This window comes from Ostrea edulis, chromosome 9, assembly GCF_947568905.1.
Source record: "Ostrea edulis chromosome 9, xbOstEdul1.1, whole genome shotgun sequence".
NCBI classification, from domain to species: domain Eukaryota; kingdom Metazoa; phylum Mollusca; class Bivalvia; order Ostreida; family Ostreidae; genus Ostrea; species Ostrea edulis.
In genome coordinates this window covers 68,476,090-68,501,292 of record NC_079172.1, presented here as the reverse complement: position 1 = coordinate 68,501,292, position 25,203 = coordinate 68,476,090, and the positions used below count along the sequence as shown (strand labels likewise).

General features: G+C 35.3%; 1 protein-coding gene across 1 annotated transcript; it reads right to left on the bottom strand.

Moving 5' to 3' along the window:
* Positions 1-2,715: 2,715 nt before the first annotated feature.
* On the bottom strand, positions 2,716-23,825 carry LOC125659053 (uncharacterized). The gene is made up of 24 exons (XM_048890600.2): positions 23,244-23,825; positions 22,818-22,989; positions 21,172-21,285; positions 21,003-21,083; positions 20,847-20,908; positions 20,687-20,740; positions 17,793-17,891; positions 17,525-17,590; positions 17,176-17,236; positions 16,581-16,699; positions 16,360-16,455; positions 16,155-16,265; positions 12,996-13,179; positions 12,014-12,127; positions 11,849-11,929; positions 10,615-10,676; positions 10,416-10,469; positions 9,936-10,034; positions 9,782-9,847; positions 9,605-9,665; positions 9,358-9,476; positions 7,878-7,973; positions 3,306-3,416; positions 2,716-2,836 (listed from the first exon to the last, which is right to left on the bottom strand). The coding sequence occupies exons 2-24, from the start codon at positions 22,981-22,983 to the stop codon at positions 2,783-2,785; spliced, it is 2,130 nt and encodes a 709-aa protein (XP_048746557.2). The 5' UTR covers positions 22,984-22,989; positions 23,244-23,825; the 3' UTR covers positions 2,716-2,782.
* Positions 23,826-25,203: the final 1,378 nt, after the last annotated feature.

The following is a 25,203-nucleotide window of genomic DNA, read 5'->3' as shown; positions in this document are numbered from 1 at the left end:
GCAACTTTTCATTATTAATCAGGAGTTACCGGTGTTTCAGTAAAAGATGATATAAAAGCAAAACTCGCACCTTGTCAACTGAAATTATTCTCATAATGAAAAGAGAGATTGAATATTGCTACCCTTGTGTCTGCTTGGAGTGACGTAACACTTTTGATGTTGTACATCATTAGGAACCACACATTCCTCCTCTTGTCGTACAGTGTTATGGTTGGTATTACATCTTTCTAAGGCCTCTCGGTGGAGAGATTTAAGAGGATTGCATTGGGAATCTGTGACGAAAATACAGAGTTTCACGTTATATCTGGGAAAGAGAGATAACTCAAATAGTTATTCAGACCACTGTTGATAAACATTAAAATGTATATGTTTCCTTTTTGTTCCCTTAATAATGCAGACTTTGATATTCCATTTTGAAAAAAAAAAGTAAAACATATCAATTGAAAAGTAAGGAATGGTATTTAGATTTGTTCAGAATTACGAATTCCGTAAAACAAAACTCTAAACCACTTGTATTACATTAATTTTGTAAAAAGAAACGAGACATCGTTTTACTGCCCTATCTATCTTAGAATTACGAATTCAATTTAAACCACTTGTTGTATTACTAAAAAGAAATGAGAAATCATTATATTGCTCTAACTGTTTTAAGTTATCACAGTATCTACTATGAGTTATTGACCAATGCTTATTGGGTGACCACAGAATTCACGTGATAACCTCACCATTCACGGCGTAACATTGCAATCTTCGGGATACTGTAAATTTCTAAATATATGCGTGGAATTTACTATTGCGTAATTTCGCGAGAAGCACTCGTGAAATAAAATTACTCGCTTTTATGACTCCGCCGTCAGCATAGATCGACTGACATTGGTCCTGTAGATTTCTCTATACTGTAGTTGTATCTAATTTCGTTCGGGGGGGGGTCGTTGTTTTTGTAGTGAACACTATTTCGCGTGGACTAATTTTCGTCGTTTTTGATCACATAAAAATTACACACTATAAATACGAAGTATAAACAATTTCGTTTATCCGTAATTCTAACTTGCTTAAAGTAATTCTTACATGTATCATATCTTAGCACAGGCTCTGTAAAACTTTTAATTATATTCTGAAGTTATTAAATCCAACATACGTTTTCACCATACATTTTGATATTTTTCGTATCGATCTTATAGAGGGTACCCGGGTTTTTATTGAGCAATAAAACTACAACCATTTAAAATCCCAGAAACTTCTTTAACTCAATGGTGACATAACATCTGTTTACATAACCACGTGTAGGTGATTACGACTTGACATTTATTTACAATTAAATGATAATGGACAGAAATACTTCATTTCCTACTGAAATCCGCTTCCAAAATTAAAAGTGGATAGAATTTGACAAATACCCTCGCAAGCTCAGTCCTCTTTACAATGCAACAGCCTTGAGCAGTCATCCCTCCTGATATCCATTCATGTAAGTATTGCCTTTAATTACTTCAGTATTTACGTTGTTATGGGCTATTGATGGTTTTAATTAATCGTTTTTTTTTTTACTCTTTTCAATGTTCATCCTATGCCAAAGATAGCAACACACTGACTTTGTGGATTTCGGGAGGAAATAGACCCATTGTCATCACCAGGGATATAATAACAGGGCAATACTATTCCCGTTTCATTACCAGGGATATAATAACAGGGCAATATTATTCCTGTGTCATCACCAGGGATATAATAACAGGGCAATACTATTCCTGTGTCATCACCAGGGATATAATAACAGGGCAATACTATTCCTGTTTCATCACCAGGGATATAATAACAGGGCAATACTATTCCTGTGTCATTACCAGGGATATAATAACAGGGCAATACTATTCCTGTGTCATTACTAGGGATATAATAACAGGGCAATACTATTCCTGTTTCATCACCAGGGATATAATAACAGGGCAATACTATTCCTGTGTCATTACTAGGGATATAATAACAGGGCAATACTATTCCTGTTTCATCACCAGGGATATAATAACAGGGCAATACTATTCCTGTTTCATTACCAGGGATATAATAACGGGGCAATACTATTCCTGTGTCATTACTAGGGATATAATAACAGGGCAATACTATTCCTGTGTCATCACCAGGGATATAATAACAGGGCAATACTATTCCTGTGTCATTACCAGGGATATAATAACAGGGTAATATTATTCCTGTGTCATTACCAGGATAAACAGTAATCCACCCATCCATCCGATCATACAGTCACACAAACTCATTCATTCATAAATCTATTCATCCAGCCATTCATAAATATATCTATCCATCCATTCATATATATATAACCAATCATCCAATGACATCCATTAATACATACAAAAAGTCAATAATACACATCCAATCATCCAATGGCATCCATTGATACATACTAAAAGTCATACACACCCAATGGCATCCATTGATACATACAAAAAGTCATATATCCAATGGCATCCATTGATTCGTACAAAAAATCATATACATCCAATGGCATTCATTGATACAAACAAAAAATTATACATCCATTGATTCATACAAAAATTCATATATATCCAATCAATCAATGTCATCCATTGATTCGTACAAAAAATCATACACATCCAATCATACATTCAGAATTCCATCCTCTCTTTGTTTTTACTCGCGTTCCTTCATACAAATTCATAAAAATCACGACACATGAAATGGTTTTACAAAATGTAATTTGTAATTATAATTAAGTTACAAAACAACACTGAGCTATCCTAATTCATTAACCGGTCTTTGCTTTTAATGGCTCAACTCCTAGTCGTTTGGCAATATCATTCTGAAAGCAAAGGAAAGCGTGAGGATAACAAAGATCAATGTCATCAATCCTATAAATGAATACCAAATTAAGAACAGGGTAAATACGGTTTCCTGGAAACATCAGAAGTGCATAAAATATTGTTAAGTCGATAGTTCGTAAGGTGTTTTTTTCCGGTAAATTGTTTAATGTACATTAATCATTCATGTAATCACTTTGCACGATCTTCTAAAATATACACATCTTAGTAAAGAAACAATATCGAAACAACATGCAAATAACCAATGACAACATTTGGTATTGTAAACTTAAGGTATTGTGACTCGAAGCTGGTTTTTATATTTTGTTGAATGAAATTATTACGAAGGTGATCAATCATAGACACTTTTCAACACTATATAGACAAGTACCGCGTTAGTAAAGGTCTCAGGTGTGTATGGAACTCCACCAAGTTCTACAGTTTTATCATGTACTTATCAAACACACTTACCGCGTTAGTGAAGGTCTCAGGTGTGTATGGAACTCCACCAAGTTTCTTGCAGTGTTTAGAGTTTCGTCTCTCTGGGTCTCCGGGGATCAACACTGGAGAATCAGGGTCCATCTGTAAGGAAAGGATAAAGATATAGGCTGTGTTTAATAAGTATAGGATAAAACTATAGGCTGTGTTTGATAAGTATAGGATAAAACTATAGGCTGTGTTTGATAAGGTTTTTTGCGGTCTCATCCGAAGGACCGCCCAATTTAGTCGCCTCTTACGACAGGCATGGGGTACTGGGTGCCTATTCTAACCCGGATCCCCACGGAATGGCTGTGTTTGATAAGTACATGATAAAACTGTAGGCTGTGTTTGATAAGTACATGATAAAACTGTAGGCTGTGTTTGATAAGTACATGATCAAACTGTAGGCTGTGTTTGATAAGTACATGATCAAACTGTAGGCTGTGTTTGATAAGTACATGATAAAACTGTAGACCGTGTTTGATAAGTACATGATAAAACTGTAGGCCGTGTTTGATAAGTACATGATAAAACTGTAGGCCGTGTTTGATAAGTACATGATAAAACTGTAGGCCGTGTTTGATAAGTACATGACAAAACTGTAGGCCGTGTTTGATAAGTACATGATAAAACTGTAGCCTGTGTTTGATGAGTACATGATAAAACTGTAGACTGTGTTTGATAAGTACATGACAAAACTGTAGGCCGTGTTTGATAAGTACATGATAAAACTGTAGACTGTGTTTGATGAGTACATGATAAAACTGTAGACTGTGTTTGATAAGTACATGACAAAACTGTAGGCCGTGTTTGATAAGTACATGATAAAACTGTAGACTGTGTTTGATGAGTACATGATAAAACTGTAGACTGTGTTTGATAAGTACATGATAAAACTATAGGCTGTGTTTGATGAGTACATGATAAAACTGTAGGCTGTGTTTGATAAGTACATGATAAAACTGTAGTATGTGTTTGATAAGTACATAATAAAACTGTAGCATGTGTTTGATGAGTACATGATAAAACTGTAGTATGTGTTTGATAAGTACATGACAAAACTGTAGGCTGTGTTTGATAAGTACATGACAAAACTGTAGGCTGTGTTTGATAAGTACATGATAAAACTGTAGTATGTGTTTGATAAGTACATGATAAAACTGTAGTATGTGTTTGATGAGTACATGATAAAACTGTAGTATGTGTTTGATAAGTACATGATCAAACTGTAGACTGTGTTTGATAAGTACATGATAAAACTGTAGGCTGTGTTTGATAAGTACATGATAAAACTGTAGCATGTGTTTGATAAGTACATGATAAAACTGTAGTATGTGTTTGATGAGTACATGATAAAACTGTAGGCTGTGTTTGATAAGTACATGATAAAACTGTAGGCTGTGTTTGATAAGTACATGATAAAACTGTAGGCTGTGTTTGATGAATACATGATAAAACTGTAGGCTGTGTTTGATGAATACATGATAAAACTGTAGGCTGTGTTTGATGAGTACATGATAAAACTGTAGGCTGTGTTTGATGAGTACATGATAAAACTGTAGACTGTGTTTGATGAGTACATGATAAAACTGTAGACTGTGTTTGATAAGTACATGATAAAACTATAGGCTGTGTTTGATGAGTACATGATAAAACTGTAGGCTGTGTTTGATAAGTACATGATAAAACTGTAGTATGTGTTTGATAAGTACATAATAAAACTGTAGCATGTGTTTGATGAGTACATGATAAAACTGTAGGCTGTATTTGATAAGTACATGACAAAACTGTAGGCTGTGTTTGATAAGTACATGACAAAACTGTAGGCTGTGTTTGATAAGTACATGATAAAACTGTAGTATGTGTTTGATAAGTACATGATAAAACTGTAGTATGTGTTTGATGAGTACATGATAAAACTGTAGGCTGTGTTTGATAAGTACATGATCAAACTGTAGACTGTGTTTGATAAGTACATGATAAAACTGTAGGCTGTGTTTGATGAGTACATGATAAAACTGTAGTATGTGTTTGATAAGTACATGATAAAACTGTAGTATGTGTTTGATGAGTACATGATAAAACTGTAGGCTGTGTTTGATAAGTACATGATAAAACTGTAGGCTGTGTTTGATAAGTACATGATAAAACTGTAGGCTGTGTTTGATGAATACATGATAAAACTGTAGTATGTGTTTGATGAATACATGATAAAACTGTAGGCTGTGTTTGATGAGTACATGATAAAACTGTAGGCTGTGTTTGATGAGTACATGATAAAACTGTAGACTGTGTTTGATGAGTACATGATAAAACTGTAGACTGTGTTTGATAAGTACATGATAAAACTATAGGCTGTGTTTGATGAGTACATGATAAAACTGTAGGCTGTGTTTGATAAGTACATGATAAAACTGTAGGCTGTGTTTGATAAGTACATGATAAAACTGTAGGCTGTGTTTGATGAATACATGATAAAACTGTAGTATGTGTTTGATGAATACATGATAAAACTGTAGGCTGTGTTTGATGAGTACATGATAAAACTGTAGGCTGTGTTTGATGAGTACATGATAAAACTGTAGACTGTGTTTGATAAGTACATGATAAAACTATAGGCTGTGTTTGATGAGTACATGATAAAACTGTAGGCTGTGTTTGATAAGTACATGATAAAACTGTAGTATGTGTTTGATAAGTACATAATAAAACTGTAGCATGTGTTTGATGAGTACATGATAAAACTGTAGGCTGTATTTGATAAGTACATGACAAAACTGTAGGCTGTGTTTGATAAGTACATGACAAAACTGTAGGCTGTGTTTGATAAGTACATGATAAAACTGTAGTATGTGTTTGATAAGTACATGATAAAACTGTAGTATGTGTTTGATGAGTACATGATAAAACTGTAGGCTGTGTTTGATAAGTACATGATCAAACTGTAGACTGTGTTTGATAAGTACATGATAAAACTGTAGGCTGTGTTTGATGAGTACATGATAAAACTGTAGTATGTGTTTGATAAGTACATGATAAAACTGTAGTATGTGTTTGATGAGTACATGATAAAACTGTAGGCTGTGTTTGATAAGTACATGATAAAACTGTAGGCTGTGTTTGATAATTACATGATAAAACTGTAGGCTGTGTTTGATGAATACATGATAAAACTGTAGTATGTGTTTGATGAATACATGATAAAACTGTAGGCTGTGTTTGATGAGTACATGATAAAACTGTAGGCTGTGTTTGATGAGTACATGATAAAACTGTAGACTGTGTTTGATGAGTACATGATAAAACTGTAGACTGTGTTTGATAAGTACATGATAAAACTATAGGCTGTGTTTGATGAGTACATGATAAAACTGTAGGCTGTGTTTGATAAGTACATGATAAAACTGTAGGCTGTGTTTGATAAGTACATGATAAAACTGTAGGCTGTGTTTGATGAATACATGATAAAACTGTAGTATGTGTTTGATGAATACATGATAAAACTGTAGGCTGTGTTTGATGAGTACATGATAAAACTGTAGGCTGTGTTTGATGAGTACATGATAAAACTGTAGGCTGTGTTTGATGAGTACATGATAAAACTGTAGGCTGTGTTTGATAAGTACATGATAAACCTGTAGGCTGTGTTTGATAAGTACATGATAAAACTGTAGTATGTGTTTGATAAGTACATGATAAAACTGTAGTATGTGTTTGATGAGTACATGATAAAACTGTAGGCTGTGTTTGATAAGTACATGATCAAACTGTAGACTGTGTTTGATAAGTACATGATAGAACTGTAGGCTGTGTTTGATGAATACATGATAAAACTGTAGTATGTGTTTGATGAGTACATGATAAAACTGTAGGCTGTGTTTGATAAGTACATGATAAAACTGTAGGCTGTGTTTGATAAGTACATGATAAAACTGTAGTATGTGTTTGATAAGTACATGATAAAACTGTAGTATGTGTTTGATGAGTACATGATAAAACTGTAGGCTGTGTTTGATAAGTACATGATAAAACTGTAGGCTGTGTTTGATAAGTACATGATAAAACTGTAGGCTGTGTTTGATGAATACATGATAAAACTGTAGGCTGTGTTTGATGAGTACATGATAAAACTGTAGGCTGTGTTTGATGAGTACATGATAAAACTGTAGACTGTGTGTGATAAGTATATGATAAAATTGTAGACTGTGTTTGATAAGGTACACTTATTCTTGCCATAGTATGACAATGCATGATGAATGTGAATTTCACAATATTGTTTGGCACTCATTTCTGGGATACATCAGGATATGGGGCTCACGGCGGGTGTGACCAGTCAACAGGGGATGCTTACTCCTCTTAGGCACCTGATCCCACCTCTGGTGTGTCCAGGGGTCCGTGTTTGCCCAACTATCTATTTTTTATTGCTTGTAGGAGTTATGAGATTGATCACTGTTCGTTATCTTCACCTTGCATTGATGTACATTTCCGGGTCACATTGATATACATTTCCGGGTCACATTGATGTTCATTTCAGGAATACATTGATGTACAGTTAGAACTTACAGATTCAATGCCCCTGCATTGGTCAATTAACTCTGTCATTCTGTCTGTGAATCCGTCAGCAAAGCTGCTCGGGTCTATTGCAATAAAACACTGCCCCTGTATAAGGAAAGAACACAGATGTATATTGCATTATTTAATTGAAACTAATGATAAATATTTTGTTTGTTTGTTGTTTGTTTGTTTGTTTATATGTTGTTTACGTCCATTCATGGAATTTTTCACTCGAGACTTCACCAGCTTTAGGTGAAGTACAGCAGATTTTTAATTTTGATCTATACATGGCACTGAAGGCTGTACCAACGCTTACCAAGACACGTCCCGTGTTTAACGTTATATCCAAAAAGACCACTGTCTTTCACCTCTATGACCGGACTCTTGTCGAAGCAACAGTCACCACTCATGTTATACGTTTTCCGTTTTCATGAGGCGCCTGTAAACGTTTCAGATTTAATGCGGCGCCTGTAAACGTATCAGGCTTAATGCGGCGCCTGTAAACGTCTCAGGCTTAATGCGGTGCCTGTAAACGTCTTCGGTTGAATTAGGCTCCTGTAAACGTCTCAAATTTAATGCGGCGCCTGTAAACGTCTCAGGTTTAATGAGGCGCCTTTAAATTTCTTAGGTTTAATGAGGCGCCTGTAAACGTCTTCGGTTTAATGCGGCGCCTGTAATTAACGCCTCGGGTTTAATGCGGCATATGTAAACGTCCTAGGATTAACGAGGTGCCTGTAAATGTCTCAGATTTAATGCGGCGCCTGTAAACATCTCAGGTTTAATGAGGCGCCTTTAAATGTCTTAGGTTTAATGAGGCGCCTGTAAACGTATTAGGTTTAATGAGGCGCCTGTAAACGTCTCAAATTTAATGCGGCGCCTGTAAACGTCTCAGGTTTAATGAGGCGTCTTTAAATGTCTTAGGTTTAATGGGGCGCCTGTAAACGTATTAGGTTTACTGCGGCGCCTGTAATTAACGCCTCAGGTTTAATGCGGCGTCTGTAAACGTCCCAGGTTTAACGAGGCGCCTGTAAACGTCTCAGATTTAATGCGGCGCCTGTAAACGTATTAGGTTTAATGCGGTGCCTGTAATTAACGCCTCAGGTTTAATGCGGCGTCTGTAAACGTCCCAGGTTTAACGAGGCGCCTGTAAACGTCTCAGATGTAATGCGGCGTCTGTAAACGTATCTGGTTTAATGCGGCGCCTGTAATTAACGCCCCGGGTTTAATGCGGTGCCTGTACACGTCTTAGGTTTAATGAAGCGCCTGTAAACGCCTTAGGTTTAATGCGGTGCCTGTAAACATCTTAATTTTAATTCGGCGCCGGGACTGAGAATTAAACCCGTGACCTCCCGGCCGCGAAGTATACGCCCTAATCACTAGGCTGTCTCGACCGGAAATGATATATGTAAACAATTCTAATGAAGAATATATTAAAGGATACAAATTAATCCTATATTTATGAACTTATATACATGTATGATAATCTCACATAATTGACAGCTCCTTCACCCTTTTTCCAGTTCCCAGTGTTAAGACCAAATGCCGAACCACTTAGTATTCCGCACAATACCTCCACCATCATCGACAGGCCGTAACCTTTATAACCACCTACAACGTAGCATTAAGATTGCAGTGTATTAAACAATTAAAAACAATCTTGCTGAATTGTGAGTGTAAAACAGGTATGGTTACAAATTCAAAGCAATCCCAAGTTAATCCCTAGTTCATAGACGTACCGCTCTCCTCGGAACCACCCAGGGGCAGTAGACCCTGGAAGGCTTTGGGGTCTCTCGTTTCCTGTTTTTGAATAACAAACATTAAAGTCATGACTTGCGTAATTCTTGACAAACTACAAGTGCTACATGGTGGGAATATCCATCTTAAATAATGGTCATCATGCCAGATTCCCTTACCTTTCCGTCCTTGTCGATGGCCCAACCACCTGGTAATTGCTGCCCCTGTTTCCCTTTTAATTCAACCTATAGGATTATTAGATCTATGATAACATGAAAGCCTAACAGCGAATGAACGTTCATTTTTCAGTGTATCGTTGATGCGTTGATATACCTTTCCCAGTGCAGTAGCTGTTGTTGCCATGTCTAATACAAAATTATCACCATTGTTCGCTGGAGCTCCGAGTGATATGGGATTCGTTCCTAAAACCATCTGAAATCAAAATTTTTAAAAATCACGGTCATTATAGCGTTTAAAAAGACAATCTTTAACGGACGAGCGAGTCATATTGAGAGTTTCAGGTAGTGGAAAGTTCTCAGCTCGGGATTTTGATTCAGGTTGGATGTTTGCAATCGGCAGCCACTTTTACAGTTTTATAAAAAAAAAAATAATTCTTCATTGTAAATTAACCCATTTCAGTACATGGATAACACCAAACAACTATGTATGGTTTAAAGGAAAGATAGAAATATTTTGATATTTTCAGGAGATTACAAAACTTAAGTGGTCGCTGTATCTTTACTTTACCTCTAAAACCGAGGCTTTTTCTGTCTAATAATTCCTGAAATATTTTACTTTTAATCATACATGTACCTCTTTTGATCGAGTAGATACCAACATTGGATATGTGTTCGTGAAAGCCATGCCCTATAAAATGAAAGTGAAAGTCATTCCCTATAAAATGAAAGTGAAAGCCATGCCCTATAAAATGAAAACACATGGATGATTTGGTTTTCTTTGTACTGTCGAGCTCGAGTCAATACTCAGTTTTGCATGACTATGCAGCACTCACTATCATTCCATTCTGGATTGCCTGAAGTCCATACCATCCAGCTATCCCAAAATGGGAAGACCCTAGTGAATATACAACACATTGTTCCATTAAAGAAAAGGTTGGTCACACATTTCGTGTTGTTTTGTGAGTACAGGTGTATGATGTTTTAATGAGTACAGGTGTATTATGTTTAGTGAGTACAGGTGTATTATGTTTTTGTGAGTACAGGTGTATCATGTTTTGTGAGTACAGGTATATTATGTTTTGTGAGTACAGGTGTATCATGTTTCGTGAGTACAGGTGTATTATGTTTTTGTGAGTACAGGTGTATCATGTTTTTGTGAGTACAGATGTATTGTGTTTCGTGAGTACAGGTGTATTATGTTTTTGTGAGTACAGGTGTATTATGTTTAGTGAGTACAGGTGTATCATGTTTTGTGAGTACAGGTGTATCATGTTTCGTGAGTACAGGTGTATTATGTTTTTGTGAGTACAGGTGTATCATGTTTTTGTGAGTACAGGTGTATTATGTTTCGTGAGTACAGATGTATTATGTTTTTGTGAGTACAGGTGTATTATGTTTAGTGAGTACAGGTGTATCATGTTTTGTGAGTACAAGTATATTATGTTTTTGTGAGTACATGTGTATTATGTTTTTGTGAGTATAGTTGTATTATGTTTAGTGAGTACAGGTGTATCATGTTTAGTGAGTACAGGTGTATTATGTTTTTGTGAGTACAGGTGTATTATGTTTAGTGAGTACATGTGTATTATGTTTAGTGAGTACAGGTGTGTCATGTTTTTGTGAGTACAGGTGTATCATGTTTAGTGAGTACAGGTGTATTATGTTTTGTGAGTACAGGTGTATTATGTTCAGTGAGTACAGGTGTATTATGTTCAGTGAGTACATGTGTATTATGTTTAGTGAGTACAGGTGTGTCATGTTTTTGTGAGTACAGGTGTATTATGTTTAGTGGGTACAGGTGTGTCATGTTTTTGTGAGTACAGGTGTATTATGTTCAGTGAGTACAGGTGTATTATGTTTTTGTGAGTACAGGTTTATTACGTTTTTGTGAGTACAGGTGTATTACGTTTTTGTGAGTACAGGTGTATTATGTTTTTGTGAGTACAGGTGTATTACGTTTTTGTGAGTACAGGTGTATTATGTTTTTGTGAGTACAGGTGTATTACGTTTTTGTGAGTACAGGTGTATCATGTGTTCTTCCTTTAATAAATTAACATTCTATGATACCTCTGACGCTGACCAATCCAATTCCAGAGTTCTTTGCTTTCTCCATTGCTAACTTCATTGCAAACTTGCCAATGGCTGGTCCTGGATATAAAACCATAATGAGTATGAATAATCTCTAATAAGTATATATCTTATACTGTTCTAAGTGGGTTTTTGTATACCTACCAAGAATGTTGTTCCCATCTACAAGAGCTGTGGAGACGTTTTCTTTTACTATGGTTGGTTCAACACCCTGTCCATCTGATATGGCTTTATTCTGTAGGCACTTCACGTATAAACCTGGAGTTCATTCGAATGTAGACTGACCATCAATTCAATGCATAACGACATACATAATTACGGACATAGGATACCCAGAAATCTGTTATTAATTTTTAAAACCCATATTTACCACAAAAGTTTCCAATGAAACCGCCTCTAGTTTTGCGTTATTCGCAAATCTTTACTTGACAATTCAATGGAAGAATATATTTTTATTGGTGAATTTCATTTATTAATGACCGATTTATATTGTTGTTTGATCTAATAATAGAAAACCTCACATATACACAACAAAAATCCTACTTCATTTGATTGATTGATTGATTGTTGTTTAACGAAACATTTTCACTCATATAGAGACGTCACCATTGCCTATGAAGGGTTGCAAAATTTAGGCCTATGATCGGTGCTTACGGCCTTTGAGCAAGGAGGGATCTGCCACCTGCCCCATTTAGTCGTCTTTTACGACAAACAAGGGGTACAGAGGACCTATTCTAACCCGGATCCCCACGAGATTCTTCGTTTGATGCGTCCAAAATCTTGGGTATCCTATGACATTAAAACAAACAAATAACCATGTAAATCGGTCATTGATACTAAATTTAAGTGTTTAGGTAATGTTTTTCCATTGAATTTTCAAGTAAAAATTTGTGAATAATACAAAAATAAAGATAGTTCCATAAGAGACTTGTGGCAAGGGTTTTTAGCAATGTTACAACATATACGAATAGTTTTACAAAATTATATAGCAACTCTTGGGTATCGTATGTCCTCTTAAAAGATAAGTTCACAGCAAGCTAAATATACATTCACTCATTACATAAATCAATAAACAGTCAAAACACATCGATATCATTTTTTTTAAAGACTCTTAAGAAACCGTTACCAATTCTGCTGAGTCCATGACTGTAGATACCCCGGGTGTCTGCGCATGTCAGGGCGTCAGCTAATGCTCTCGCATGCTCAGAATTTGTTCCAATGGCTTCCAGACAACGAATTATAAAACTATGAACATCTTCCTCAGGAACAATGTACTTGTCAGCAGTAGCCATTGGGCGAAGTGTTGGAAACTGCAATGGACATGCAACCGTATTCCCAACATAACGCTTTCAGTGAGCATCATACACGTATCACGTAATATTTATTGATGAATCAATGAAGACACCCGTCTTAATACTAGTTAATACTCTTTACAACTGTATCAGTACGCCTACATTTAAAGATATACACTGTATTTTGTTGTACAGCATTGATAAAACATTGTATTATGGAACAAACGGACCTCCACCATTACCTGTGGGTCAGTAAATAGTATGCGGGTCAGTAAATATAACGCGGACATTCATACATGTACGTGTACAAAATAAAAAAGGCAAAAATGTATGATACGGTACAAGATGTAAAATTAATTAGTTTTAGAAGAAAAGGAAAAGATATTTCCAAGAATATTTTCAACAGTAATTTATAACCCTTTATCTACTTACCTAGTATCTAGCTATGATAGTGCATACAAATTGGAGTGTCCCTCGGGTCAAATATTCCCGTTGTTGAGAAGTAAGGCACAGCTGGTAAAATAACTGGGCCCAGTTGCACAAACGATAGTTTCGTTTAACCGACAGTTAATATCTACTAGTTAAGTTTAACTGACAGTTAATGTCTACTAGTTAAGTTTAACTGACAGTTAATGTCTACAAGTTAAGTTTAACTGACAGTTAATGTCTACTAGTTAAGTTTAACTGACAGTTAATGTCTACTAGTTACATTTAACTGACAGTTAATGTGTACTAGTTACGTTTAACTGACAGTTAATGTCTACTAGTTTAACTGACAGTTAATGTGTACTAGTTACGTTTAACTGACAGTTAATGTCTACAAGTTAAGTTTAACTGACAGTTAATGTCTAGCTGACACTGTGTAACTGTAAGAGTTAATGATAATTTTAGTTAAAGTCAACAAGCGCTGGTGCAGTCTGATATGTATTACCGTACATGTTCTCTTTATAACAATAAATTTACTAAATATGAATTCTAAAGCATTAGAATATGATATGACGTAAATTAATTCTAATTAGCTAATTGCATTCATAACCCTCAACGTTAGTCATGACATTTCCATTTTCCGAGATTTTTCCCCTGTTGAAATCTATAATAACTTGCTTCAAGGATTGTGAAATTTTTTGATGCTTTATCTCAATTTTGTTACCGAGATATAATGGAAACAAAATTATAAGCAGACGATAAAATATAGAAGTCATGCCACATGTGGCACATAGCTTCTCCATGGTCAACTTTCCCTATTTATATAGCAATATTCCATTCTCACCTGCATATGGTGTTTATATCCCTCAGCTGATTCGATACGCAAGAGCTTGTTCTGTGTATGGTCAGTTTTTGAAGCGAGGCAAGCTATTGACAAACAAGTTGATGGTACAGGGGTTTCAACGGTCTCGATTGAAGTCAGCATTTTGTAAATTCTAAGATCGTTATAACGATCTAGTTCGTCAATACAACCTATCATTGGGTCAAATGCTGTCTGACGTGTTTCATATACTAATTGTTAGGCCGTTCTTTACTCATCGATTTTGACAACGGATTACTCTGTTTACCTGATCGAGATATAGGGCTCATGGCGGGTGTGACTAGTCAACAGGGAATGCTTACTCCTCCTGAGCACCTGATCCCACCTCTGATATACCCAGGGGTCCATGTTGATCAATGTTCGTTATCTTCACCAAAATGTAGCCCGTGAAATGGTTATACCCATTACCTCTGAGAATTTCCCCCGAAGAAAGGTCTGTAGCTGAGAGGGAAGGTGGACGGCCCCACACGAAAGGTAGATTTTTAAGAAGGGCAGACAGGGTTTTTGATTGTGCACAGTATCTAAATCCCCACACTTGGTACTGTGATGGTGTGGGGGTGGTGCGGATTAGCCCTAATGAGAGAAAATCAAAAGCAAAAAAGGGGCACCTGCTCAGATCATGTTTTGTGCACCAGCACCAGTATTTATAGATTACATGTAATTTAGGGTCATAATTTATTAACTACACCAATATGAAATACAAGTATTGACATAATAGGGAAATATGATTTTTCATTAGTCTGTCATAATCTGACTTTGATGTATACCCCCTACCCACATGTTTCAGAACCAAAGAAACTGTCCCCTGCCACCCAAGTAGTACTTTGGACGCCTACGGGAAACCCGTTATAAATCAGGCATTTCTTATGTTTCTTAATTTCCTCCTTACTCTCTGTCTAACTTCCCTGGTTTGCAATCTGATTAAAAATACGGATCTCTCAAATAGCTTACAGCGTACTACTGGAAAGACCCGTATTTAAACCAGGTATCTTGATTTGTATATCAACCTGTTGTGATTAAACCACCTAAGATAATTTATTGTACATAGTTCCCCATCGCGCTTGCATACAATTTATTGTGTATAGTTCACCATCCCGCCTGTATACAATTTATTGTACATAGTTCTCCATCCCGCCTGTATACAATTTATTGTACATAGTTCTCCATCCCGCCTGTATACAATTCATTGTGTATAATTCAACATCCCGCCTGTATATAATTTATTGTGTATAATTCAACATCCTGCCTGTATACAATTTATTGTACATAGTTCCACATCCCGCCTGTATACAATTTATTGTGTATAATTCAACATCCCGCCTGTATACAATTCATTGTCATGTCTTACCAAAGACGATGGTTCTCTTGAGGGGAAATTACATGCTTTAATAAGCTTAGTGTATTCAATACTTCAATGGCGTTAACAACATGCAGACAACACACATTATAAAAAAATATTTTATTCAAAAATAAGAATATGTGGTTGATTATTGTATGTGAGCGAACATGTTACCAAACCACAGATAATTACTTTTTCACCGCCATCGGCTGTATTTTGAGTCTTTTGGCTAAATCATTCTGAAAAAAAAAATATTCCTGGAAAGATGGTTACTATTTTTTATTATTATTATTATTATTTTACTTTTAATTTATTTTTTTAATTTTTGTACAAGCCCTACACACATACCGCGAACGTGATTTGATTTTGGTGATATGGTATCCCTCCCAACTTTTTACAAAGATCAACATGAACTCTCTCGGGGTCACCGGCCACCATTACCGGATGTTCACTCTCTGCCTATGAAAGAAAATCATGTCGAATTGTTCATGTAAGAGAAGTTGCGAGTGCGTCTGTTGATATAGAAATCAAATTTTTTTAAAAATTGTAATACCGGTTCAAGATGTCTACAAAAGTCCATTAATTCGCTCATGCGGTCGGTAAATCCCTCTGCAAACGCATTTGGATCAATTGCAATAAAACACTGGCCCTACAAAAGAAATGAGTGACAGATACCATGGATCTCAATCATTCTATAATTAGACATGGAGGACTTATTTGATTCTATTCATATGAACGATGAGTATCTAATCGGAGAAACCCGCTGCGACTTACCAAGTTTGCAACTTTTTCAAAATCTTTCCAGGTACGGATATTTGGTCCGAATTTCGCGCCACTAAGGATGCCACACAGGATCTCCACCATCATGGCCAGGCCGTAACCCTTGTAACCACCTTAAACACATTACGATAAAACCACCTTAAACACATTCCATTGAATATCATGTAGCCACCTTAAACACAGTCCGATAAAACCAACTTAATTAAATACATTCCGTTAAATATCTTGTGACCACCTTAAACACCTTCCGATAAAACCACCTTAAACACATTCCGATAAAATCACCTTAAACACATTGCGATAACACCACCTTAAACACATTCCGTTAAATAGTTTGTAACCATTTTAAACACAATCCATTAAAACCACCTTAAACATATTCCTATAGATATCTTTTAACCTCTGCACCTTGAACACAAATATACACGAAACACATTCCGTTAAATATCTTGTTACATGAACGAAATACATCAATTCATATACTTTATAGCCATTGAGTATCTTAGTGAACAAAGCCTGACTACTCTGAAGTTTATTGTATACCAAAAGAAGTAATATCTGTATACATCTTGTTATGTGTTTTACATACTGCTTTCCTGAGATCCTCCGAGCGGAAGAAGACCAGCATAAGCTGAAGGATCGTTAGTTTCCTGGAAAGTTAAGGCAGATAAGCTCTCTGTACATATAATATGCATTACACTCCATAACCAAAATGCTAAATAACTTGCTTCTCTTAGATACATTTATATCATTTTATTCTTTGTCTACAGTCTAACCATTTATTACATAAATAGATATACATGTAATATTACATGTACCTTTCTTTGTCTACGGCTAGTACTCAAATGAATGAATGTATATCATATTACATGCACATGTCTTTGTCTACAGCCCAGTCAGTAATTGAATATATACAGTGTATATAATATTACACGTACCTTCCCTTCTTTGTCTATAGCCCAACCATTTGGCATTGACTCTCCCTTCCTCTCCTGTAGTTCTATCTGCACAATAAAAGTCAGAAAGTGGGTGGTTCTTCTTGTACGCAAGAAAGTGGGCGTTTCCTCTTGTACGTAAGAAAATGGGCGTTTTCTTTTGTACGTAAGAAAGTGGGCGTTTCTTCTTGTACGTAAGAAAATGGGTGTTTCTTTTTGTACGCATATATCTAGATTGTACAGCCTTTAGTTATAATAATAGCGTGTATACCTTTCCTAGCGCCACACTTGTTGTTGCCATGTCTAGTACAAAGTTATCATCGTTCTTGGCGGGAGCCGCTAAACATATAGGGTTTGTTCCCAGGGTCACCTGAAGATATGAGTAAAGATTCAATAAAATTTTGCTCTTACAAAGTGGACAAATTTTTTCGAAATTCAGACCACACATCTTTGATGATGTACATCCCTCGGCAGTGCTCTGTAACTACAACAGGAAATATTTGCTCATGTCATAAATTCCGAATATAATACTATCCGAACTTTTCTGAACAACTGTTGTTATTATGGGCCGGCACGAGCCGGCCCATTCTATGAAATAAGAATTTGAGAAGTGTATGAGTTTCTGCGGGATGAGTGTGTATTTTTTTTTTTAAGTTGGATTACTGATTATCATGATACGTTTTCATTTTGTATGTAAAGTAATTCGGTGGTGTTTTTTAAACATTTGTTTTTGTTTTGTTTTTTTTGTTTTTTTGTTTGTTTTTTTTTTTGTTTTGTTTTTTTGTGTAACACACAGGTCACGTGCGCTTATCTGCTGACCTATTTATAGAGGTGGCGAAAAACATCCGAGTAACTTTTCTGTTTTCAACAGAATCGAAAAGAGATGAAAAAGCAACCATCTTTAAAGATACTTTGAAGGAAATCATGAAGGACACATTTACTATTGAATCAAAGGCAGCTTGCTTAAGTGTACTATTAGAGAAGTTGCCAATCAAGATTAAATCCCAAGTTTCGGCACGTAACACTTTTTACGATATTAGTGATTGTTAAATTTTGCAAGATGGATGCAGTCACACACCTTCAGTTCACCTACAATGTAGATGTTGCCCTTTTTTTTTTGGTAGCTAATTTTTTTTTAAAAGAACTTTTTAGATTTGTTTGAATTCATTATTACTCAGGAAGTATTAGAAGTACAAGAATGTAGGATTTGCACTTACTGTAGACGCATGTATTTTTTTGTATTATTATGCGACATAGGTTTCAGCTAGAAGTTCTTAGATTTGTTTGAATTTTTAGTTACTGTAGAAGTATTGCAAGTATTTAGCCTATGCACTTACTGTAGACACCTGAATTTTTTTTCATTTTGCAGAATTTGTTGTTTGATGTACAATAGCACTATCAAATATAATGAAGACCTAATGTCATCAATGTTCTGTTTTGCTTTTAAATTATTTTACATCATGATAAAACAATAACTTTTATTGCAATGGGTATAATATTTATTGTCAGTATTACAGTCTTATTTTTGTTCAGTATTGCTTTTGAAATATGATGTTTTTATTCTAGTCATTACAACCAGTCCATTCCATTTTTTCACTAGTCATCATATTTAGAAGTACTAACACTTAAAGACCCTCTATATACTGCACACTAAAAAGTTGTCATTTCATGTTATTTTTATGCAGTTAAACTGATCTGCTCTCATCTAATTTATTGATTTCTCTAAATATTACTTGATATATTAAATTCAAACATTTCTAACATTATGCTAAGTAATGTTACACTTTATTTGCATGTATTTTTCCCATTTAAATAAACAACCCTGATTTGCGTTCAGCAATAGTCCAATGCTATGGCGTATGCTATTTTGAAAAATTTTCCTCAGAGTAAATAGCTGCTTTCCTACAATGAAGATGAAATAGATGGCTCAGTATTTACACCTTTATATGAAATAATTTTTCAATGTCTAGAAAAAAAATTTCATCAGTGTATCTAGTTCATTAACCTTTGAAGTCCACATTTGATATCTTTTTTTGTTTTGTTTTGAAAAATGCATAATTCCAAGGGTGCTAAAGAATGTTTTGATTATTGCATTATACTATTTTGTTAAATATTGTCACAGGTTGTGCCAATAAAATTTTCAATCTTGAATAAATCTGATTTATTTCATAGCGAAAGGTTATGATATTTGGATAACCCAAATTAAATGTCACAGTTTTAATATGGAAAGTGTGAAATTAAATTAATGCAGTATTCATGCAACAGTCATTGGTTGAATTATTTTGCACATTAGAAAATGTTTGCTTAATATATTCAAGTGATAAAAGCTCAATATTTTCCAATAATGAACATTGTAAATATTCATCAAACTTATAACATCCAAGGAGCAGAATAACCCATATCTATTATTTTGAGGTCATTCAGATGAGGCTTGTAAGCCATGGTCCTGTGTCACGATAGGCGTTAGCACGATAAAGAACCCTCACTGCTCAATTCGCCCGAAGGTGACGTCTCTATAAGAGTGAAAAATTCGAGAATGAGACGTAAAGCAGCATATAAACACATTATTCTGAGGTCACAATGGTTTAAGGTTAAGGTTCAGACTGCTCTTTAAAAAAGTCCACTGGAGAACCTTTGCCTACTGGACATACACGTAGTTCACACATCTTTAAGGAGTACCAGATTACTGTTCATTTTGTATGTTAATGGATCGAATTTGGACACTTGTCCAATCAATATGTTTACGAGACAGTTTTAGTTTATGGAAACAATGATACTCTCTTGGAAATTTGTTCGGCCCATAACTTTGGTGCGTGCACCAATGTTTCTTGTGTACACTTTATCATGTCTCTTCCATCTGACGCCGAAACGCAGTGGTACCATGTAGGACAGCTGATTATTCCTAATTACGGAGTTTTATCAAATCGCACAAAACATACACGCATTATGAAGTCTTAAACGCGACGTTATTTTGTGAATATCAAGTTAACCCTGTATCTTTGATAAACAAAAGGAAACTGAAGAAAATGAAACTTTAAAAATTCAATCTCCTGGGACAATAAGCTTGCAGGAATTAAATCATGCTCTCCGATTGTTGGGACCCGAGAGATGTAAATACATGTAAGAAAGAGTAAGATATACGTAAAAATTACACCACGAACTCACTTTCTTCGCTCTGGTAGGTACTAACAAAGGAGAGGTATTTGTAAATGCCATTCCCTACAAATAAAAGATCAAAATAAAAGCATAACCAACAAATATTTTTTTGCATCACTCATTAAGGAGATGTTCAAAACGAATGACTTTATGGACGAATTGATTTTACGATTAATCCTTGTTCCATGGCTCTCATACCATACCAGCCCGCTATTCCGAAGTGATTTGAACCTACGAAAGGTACATGTGTAATAATAAATATGATATAATTTTAAATCTCTACTAATAAACCAGTACCGTTCTGTATTATTTACATTAAACATACCTTTTACTGTTACAAGGCCAATGCCCGCCGTCTTGGCTTTTTGTATGGCTACGTCAATGGCAAACTTTCCGACCGCAGGCCCTGCAGGAAATCATAGAATAACAATATAGTTTATATGCTTAAAATTCCCAGTCAGGGATCTAGTATCTGAAAATATTGATTCTCTTACCGAGAATATTGTTTCCTTCTACCAAAGCGGTGGCAACCGTCTCCTTTAGAATCTGTGGTTCGATTCCCTTGCCATGGGATGTTGTGTTTGTTTCAATGGAGTTTACGTACATATCTGTATGAAACAAAGTATGCTGTGGTTGTTGTTGTTTTTTTACACCCTGGTAATCATTACCTCTTGAAGTTAACGTTTGACAGACAGACAGACAGACAGTCGATAACATCAACTATATATAGATCTGAATAGTTCCTCTTTAGTCTACTACACATTAATACGTGTACATACATTGTACATTTATATCTGGCAAAGTTTTGCCTTCTGTTCTATGCATGAATATTATAGAGGATATCTATTGTATTTCGTGATCTAATATTTGCTTTATCCAACGAGTTGAAATGGTGTATTTATTCGCGAGGCTTGCCGAGCAAATAAATCACCATTTACGCATATAGATATTCTATATACATTGTATCTTATTCGCTCTTTCCGTAACTTTGATTGGAGATTATCCCCAAATGCAACAAAACAGCTGATTTAAGTCATTACCGACAGCCGTGCTTGTTTGTATTCCTACGCGAAAAAAAATAGTACGATAAATATTATACAGTTACACACTTTTTTATTCATACCTATGAATGAAAATAGTGTTGGGAGGTATTGGAATAATTAAATCTAGTCATTATTTCACTTTCTTTTTTCTTTTTTTTTTTTCTTTTTATCAAACTATGATATTTCTTTGGAAATTTTAACAAGTATTTATTTTATTGATACAACATCGAAATATACTTCAAAATGTGTTATTTGCGACTTTTTTGAAAATGACATTAACGATCAATGACAGTGGACTACTATTACTTTAGTTTAGATAAAACAGTGAGTTAGTGAACATAGTGTTTGTTATTGGAAGAACAATGTTTTTTTTAATTCAAATTAACACGTGTTTTCTTAGATATTGAAGAGGTCGAGTACGACTTCCTGCAATACACTTTGATGAGTAGACATGGTAAATATGTTCATATTCATATTCGTGACGTCTAGAATGGATCCAGAGAAGAGAGATGTGACCTGAATTCTTCCTGCAGCTGGTCGAGTTGCTGGGTCGTCTATGTACGGCCGCGCCCGCCAGACCCCACTGTTTCCTTGTTGACAATAATTGTTGACATCTCTCATTTGTTTGTGGTGTGTACATTTCTATGAAATGTGACTTCACTGACTTGCAACAACAATGCATTATGTCAGTGGGCGCATTGCTTTTCTCTCGCATTTTTTGTACACAATATTTTCTTATACTTGTATTAAATAGTTTACCGCTTATCTGATGCTTTTTGCCCGATAGAGTTGATACCAAACTTTCGTTTGATTAATCAATTAACAAACTTAGTTAATCTAATGTTTATACTTTAGAAAATATTGTTGAAAAGATTTCTTTTAGATATCCTTTTAATCCATGTATCCTATCGATAAATAGGAATGCAAACTAAGAAATATTGAAGCGGGGAATCAGGGATGATCTCAAAAGTAGTTCGGGCCGGAAGTATACAACAGGCGTTTGATAGAACTATGCTATAGCATACTATCGATGCATGTATGAGATACAAGCTTATACTGGATACACGTATGTTAAAGAATGACGTCAGCATTCTTACCTAATCTATTGAGCCCGTGGCTGTAGTGACCTCTAGTGTCGGCCGCCACAATGAGATCCGCCAACACGCTAGCATGTTCTGAATTTGTACCGACAGCTTCCATACTTCGAACCACAAAACTGTGTAAATCTTTCTCCGGGACAATACTTTCGCCATTGGAAGTCATAGTTTACTGTAAGAAACCAAACTCTAACAATTAAGTAGCCTTTTCGTGCATTTAATACACATTCATATCCTAAATATCAATGTTAAATACAATGTTTACAAATCATACGATTAATGGGATATCCCACATGAGTTGCCGTAATCTTTATATATATCGAGCTTATATATACGATGATCTTGAAACTACATGTAGGCATTGCATACATTGAAAGACGAAAGCGTGGTTTACATATATATGAAGGATAAAGAAAACATTTTTACCTACAACAGAGAGCGATATAGCCCAATATCAATACACCGTCCGCTAAGTAAATACGAGGGAGTAAACTCTACTGGTTGATAATTCTGAGACGATAGCGGGGGGTAACCAGATTTACGGTATCCGTGACGTTTTATAGGTGATGGAAACTTATAAAGGTCACAGATGTGAAAAGAAAAACTGCATGATTAAAATAAAGAATTACATGACATGTTTCTAACTTTTTATCACGTGCCGGACACGTGGGTTCAAAATATTTTTTTGCAATACATCATTGATGTAAAATTGACTATACTTAAAACTACATGTATATGCCGTAATTAGACCTATTAAAAAGCATACATTAAATATCAATCTATATTTAAGCTATACACTTTATGCAGATTGTGCATTTAACTCAGTCGGATTAAAAAGTAATCACGCTAATTTCATATTTAATTATGTATTCTCAGAGTCGGACGGCGGAAAGGGTAAAAAAAAGAAAAAAAAAGAAGACGTTTATGCAAAACAAACAATTAATTTTCAAAAACATACTGGAATACGAAACAAACCAGCTTAAAATAAAATCAACAGACTCCATTGCAAAACCAACGATCACCAATGCAAAACCAACAGTCATTAACTGAATTAACGTTAGATGGCGTGCGAGTCTATCTACGTAATCATTATATTTGTACATTATTCGGCAAACTTCGGCAGATTCCAGTTTCCTACATCTAGATGTTTTTGAAAATTGATTGTTCGTTTTGCATAAACGTCTTTTTTTTTTACCCATTCCGCCGCCCATAGGGAACTCCCCATTTCGATTGATTGATTGTACATTGTTTAACGTCCCGCTAGAGAATTTTTCACTCGTAAGACGTCACCATTGCCTCTGAAGGGCTACAGGCTGTTGGCGGGACACATTCGGCGATAAAAGACAATCTCGACTGGGTTGCTCAAAACCTTGGTTAAGCTTAACCGGTTAACTTTTAGTCACTGTTGCTCAAAAGTTAACCAGTGGTTAAATTGCCTAACCAATGGTTAAATATTGACCATAGTTAACCAGTCTGCAGAGGTGGGTTAAGTCATTTAACCAGTGATTGAACAAAAGTTGACCACGATAAAAAAAACATTAAATTTTGATCCAAAAAGTTCTTCAAAAGTGATCAACGTTAATTTTTTATCAGTAATGGGGTCATTGTTAACAGCTACTTAAATATTACATACATCTATACTTATAAATTAAAAAAAATTGCCAATAAACTCCGAAACGCTTGCTCCAGAGTTATATACTGCTTGCACCTTTAATATTGTTTCATATGTGAAGTCCATAAGCTATAGTAGAATCTTACTTGATTAGTAAATATCGTAAAATTAATTAAAAACCTACTTTCGTTTTCGGTAATCTACTCTGAAATAGCAAAAATGAGAGTATAGTGGATATTTTTTTTGGGGGGGGGGGGGGGGGGATTGACAACTTGATCTTGCAGAAGAAAATAAGTTTTGATAATTAAAGATATGCCTGAAATAAATAAGATATGCCGGCCGTTCGTTTCTTCAATCCGTGATTTTTGTCTTGAATACAGAACGAGGCAACATTATAGACGCTAATTAGGTCTACAACCAATCGCACATTCTCGGGCCTCTCAGGCTAGCCGAGAAGTTGCGGTTGGTTTACAACATGATCAGCATAAAATTGTGTATGTGTTTAGTGTTGGTTATACTTGTATTAGTTTAGACTAGGCCCATATTTATCATTTTATGAAGATTAATAATCATATTACTTTATTCTTATATACATCTCATTCAGCGAAGGGCACCCCCCCCCCCCCTCCCGAGACCAATGATCTGACATATCGGTAATTTTTGTTAAATTCGATAATCATCTGATATTTTCGATGTTCTTAATTTTTTTTCGTGATTATAGAAGTTACTGCTACGTCTAGTTTTTGTAATAATTTATTAACATTTACTGGTATG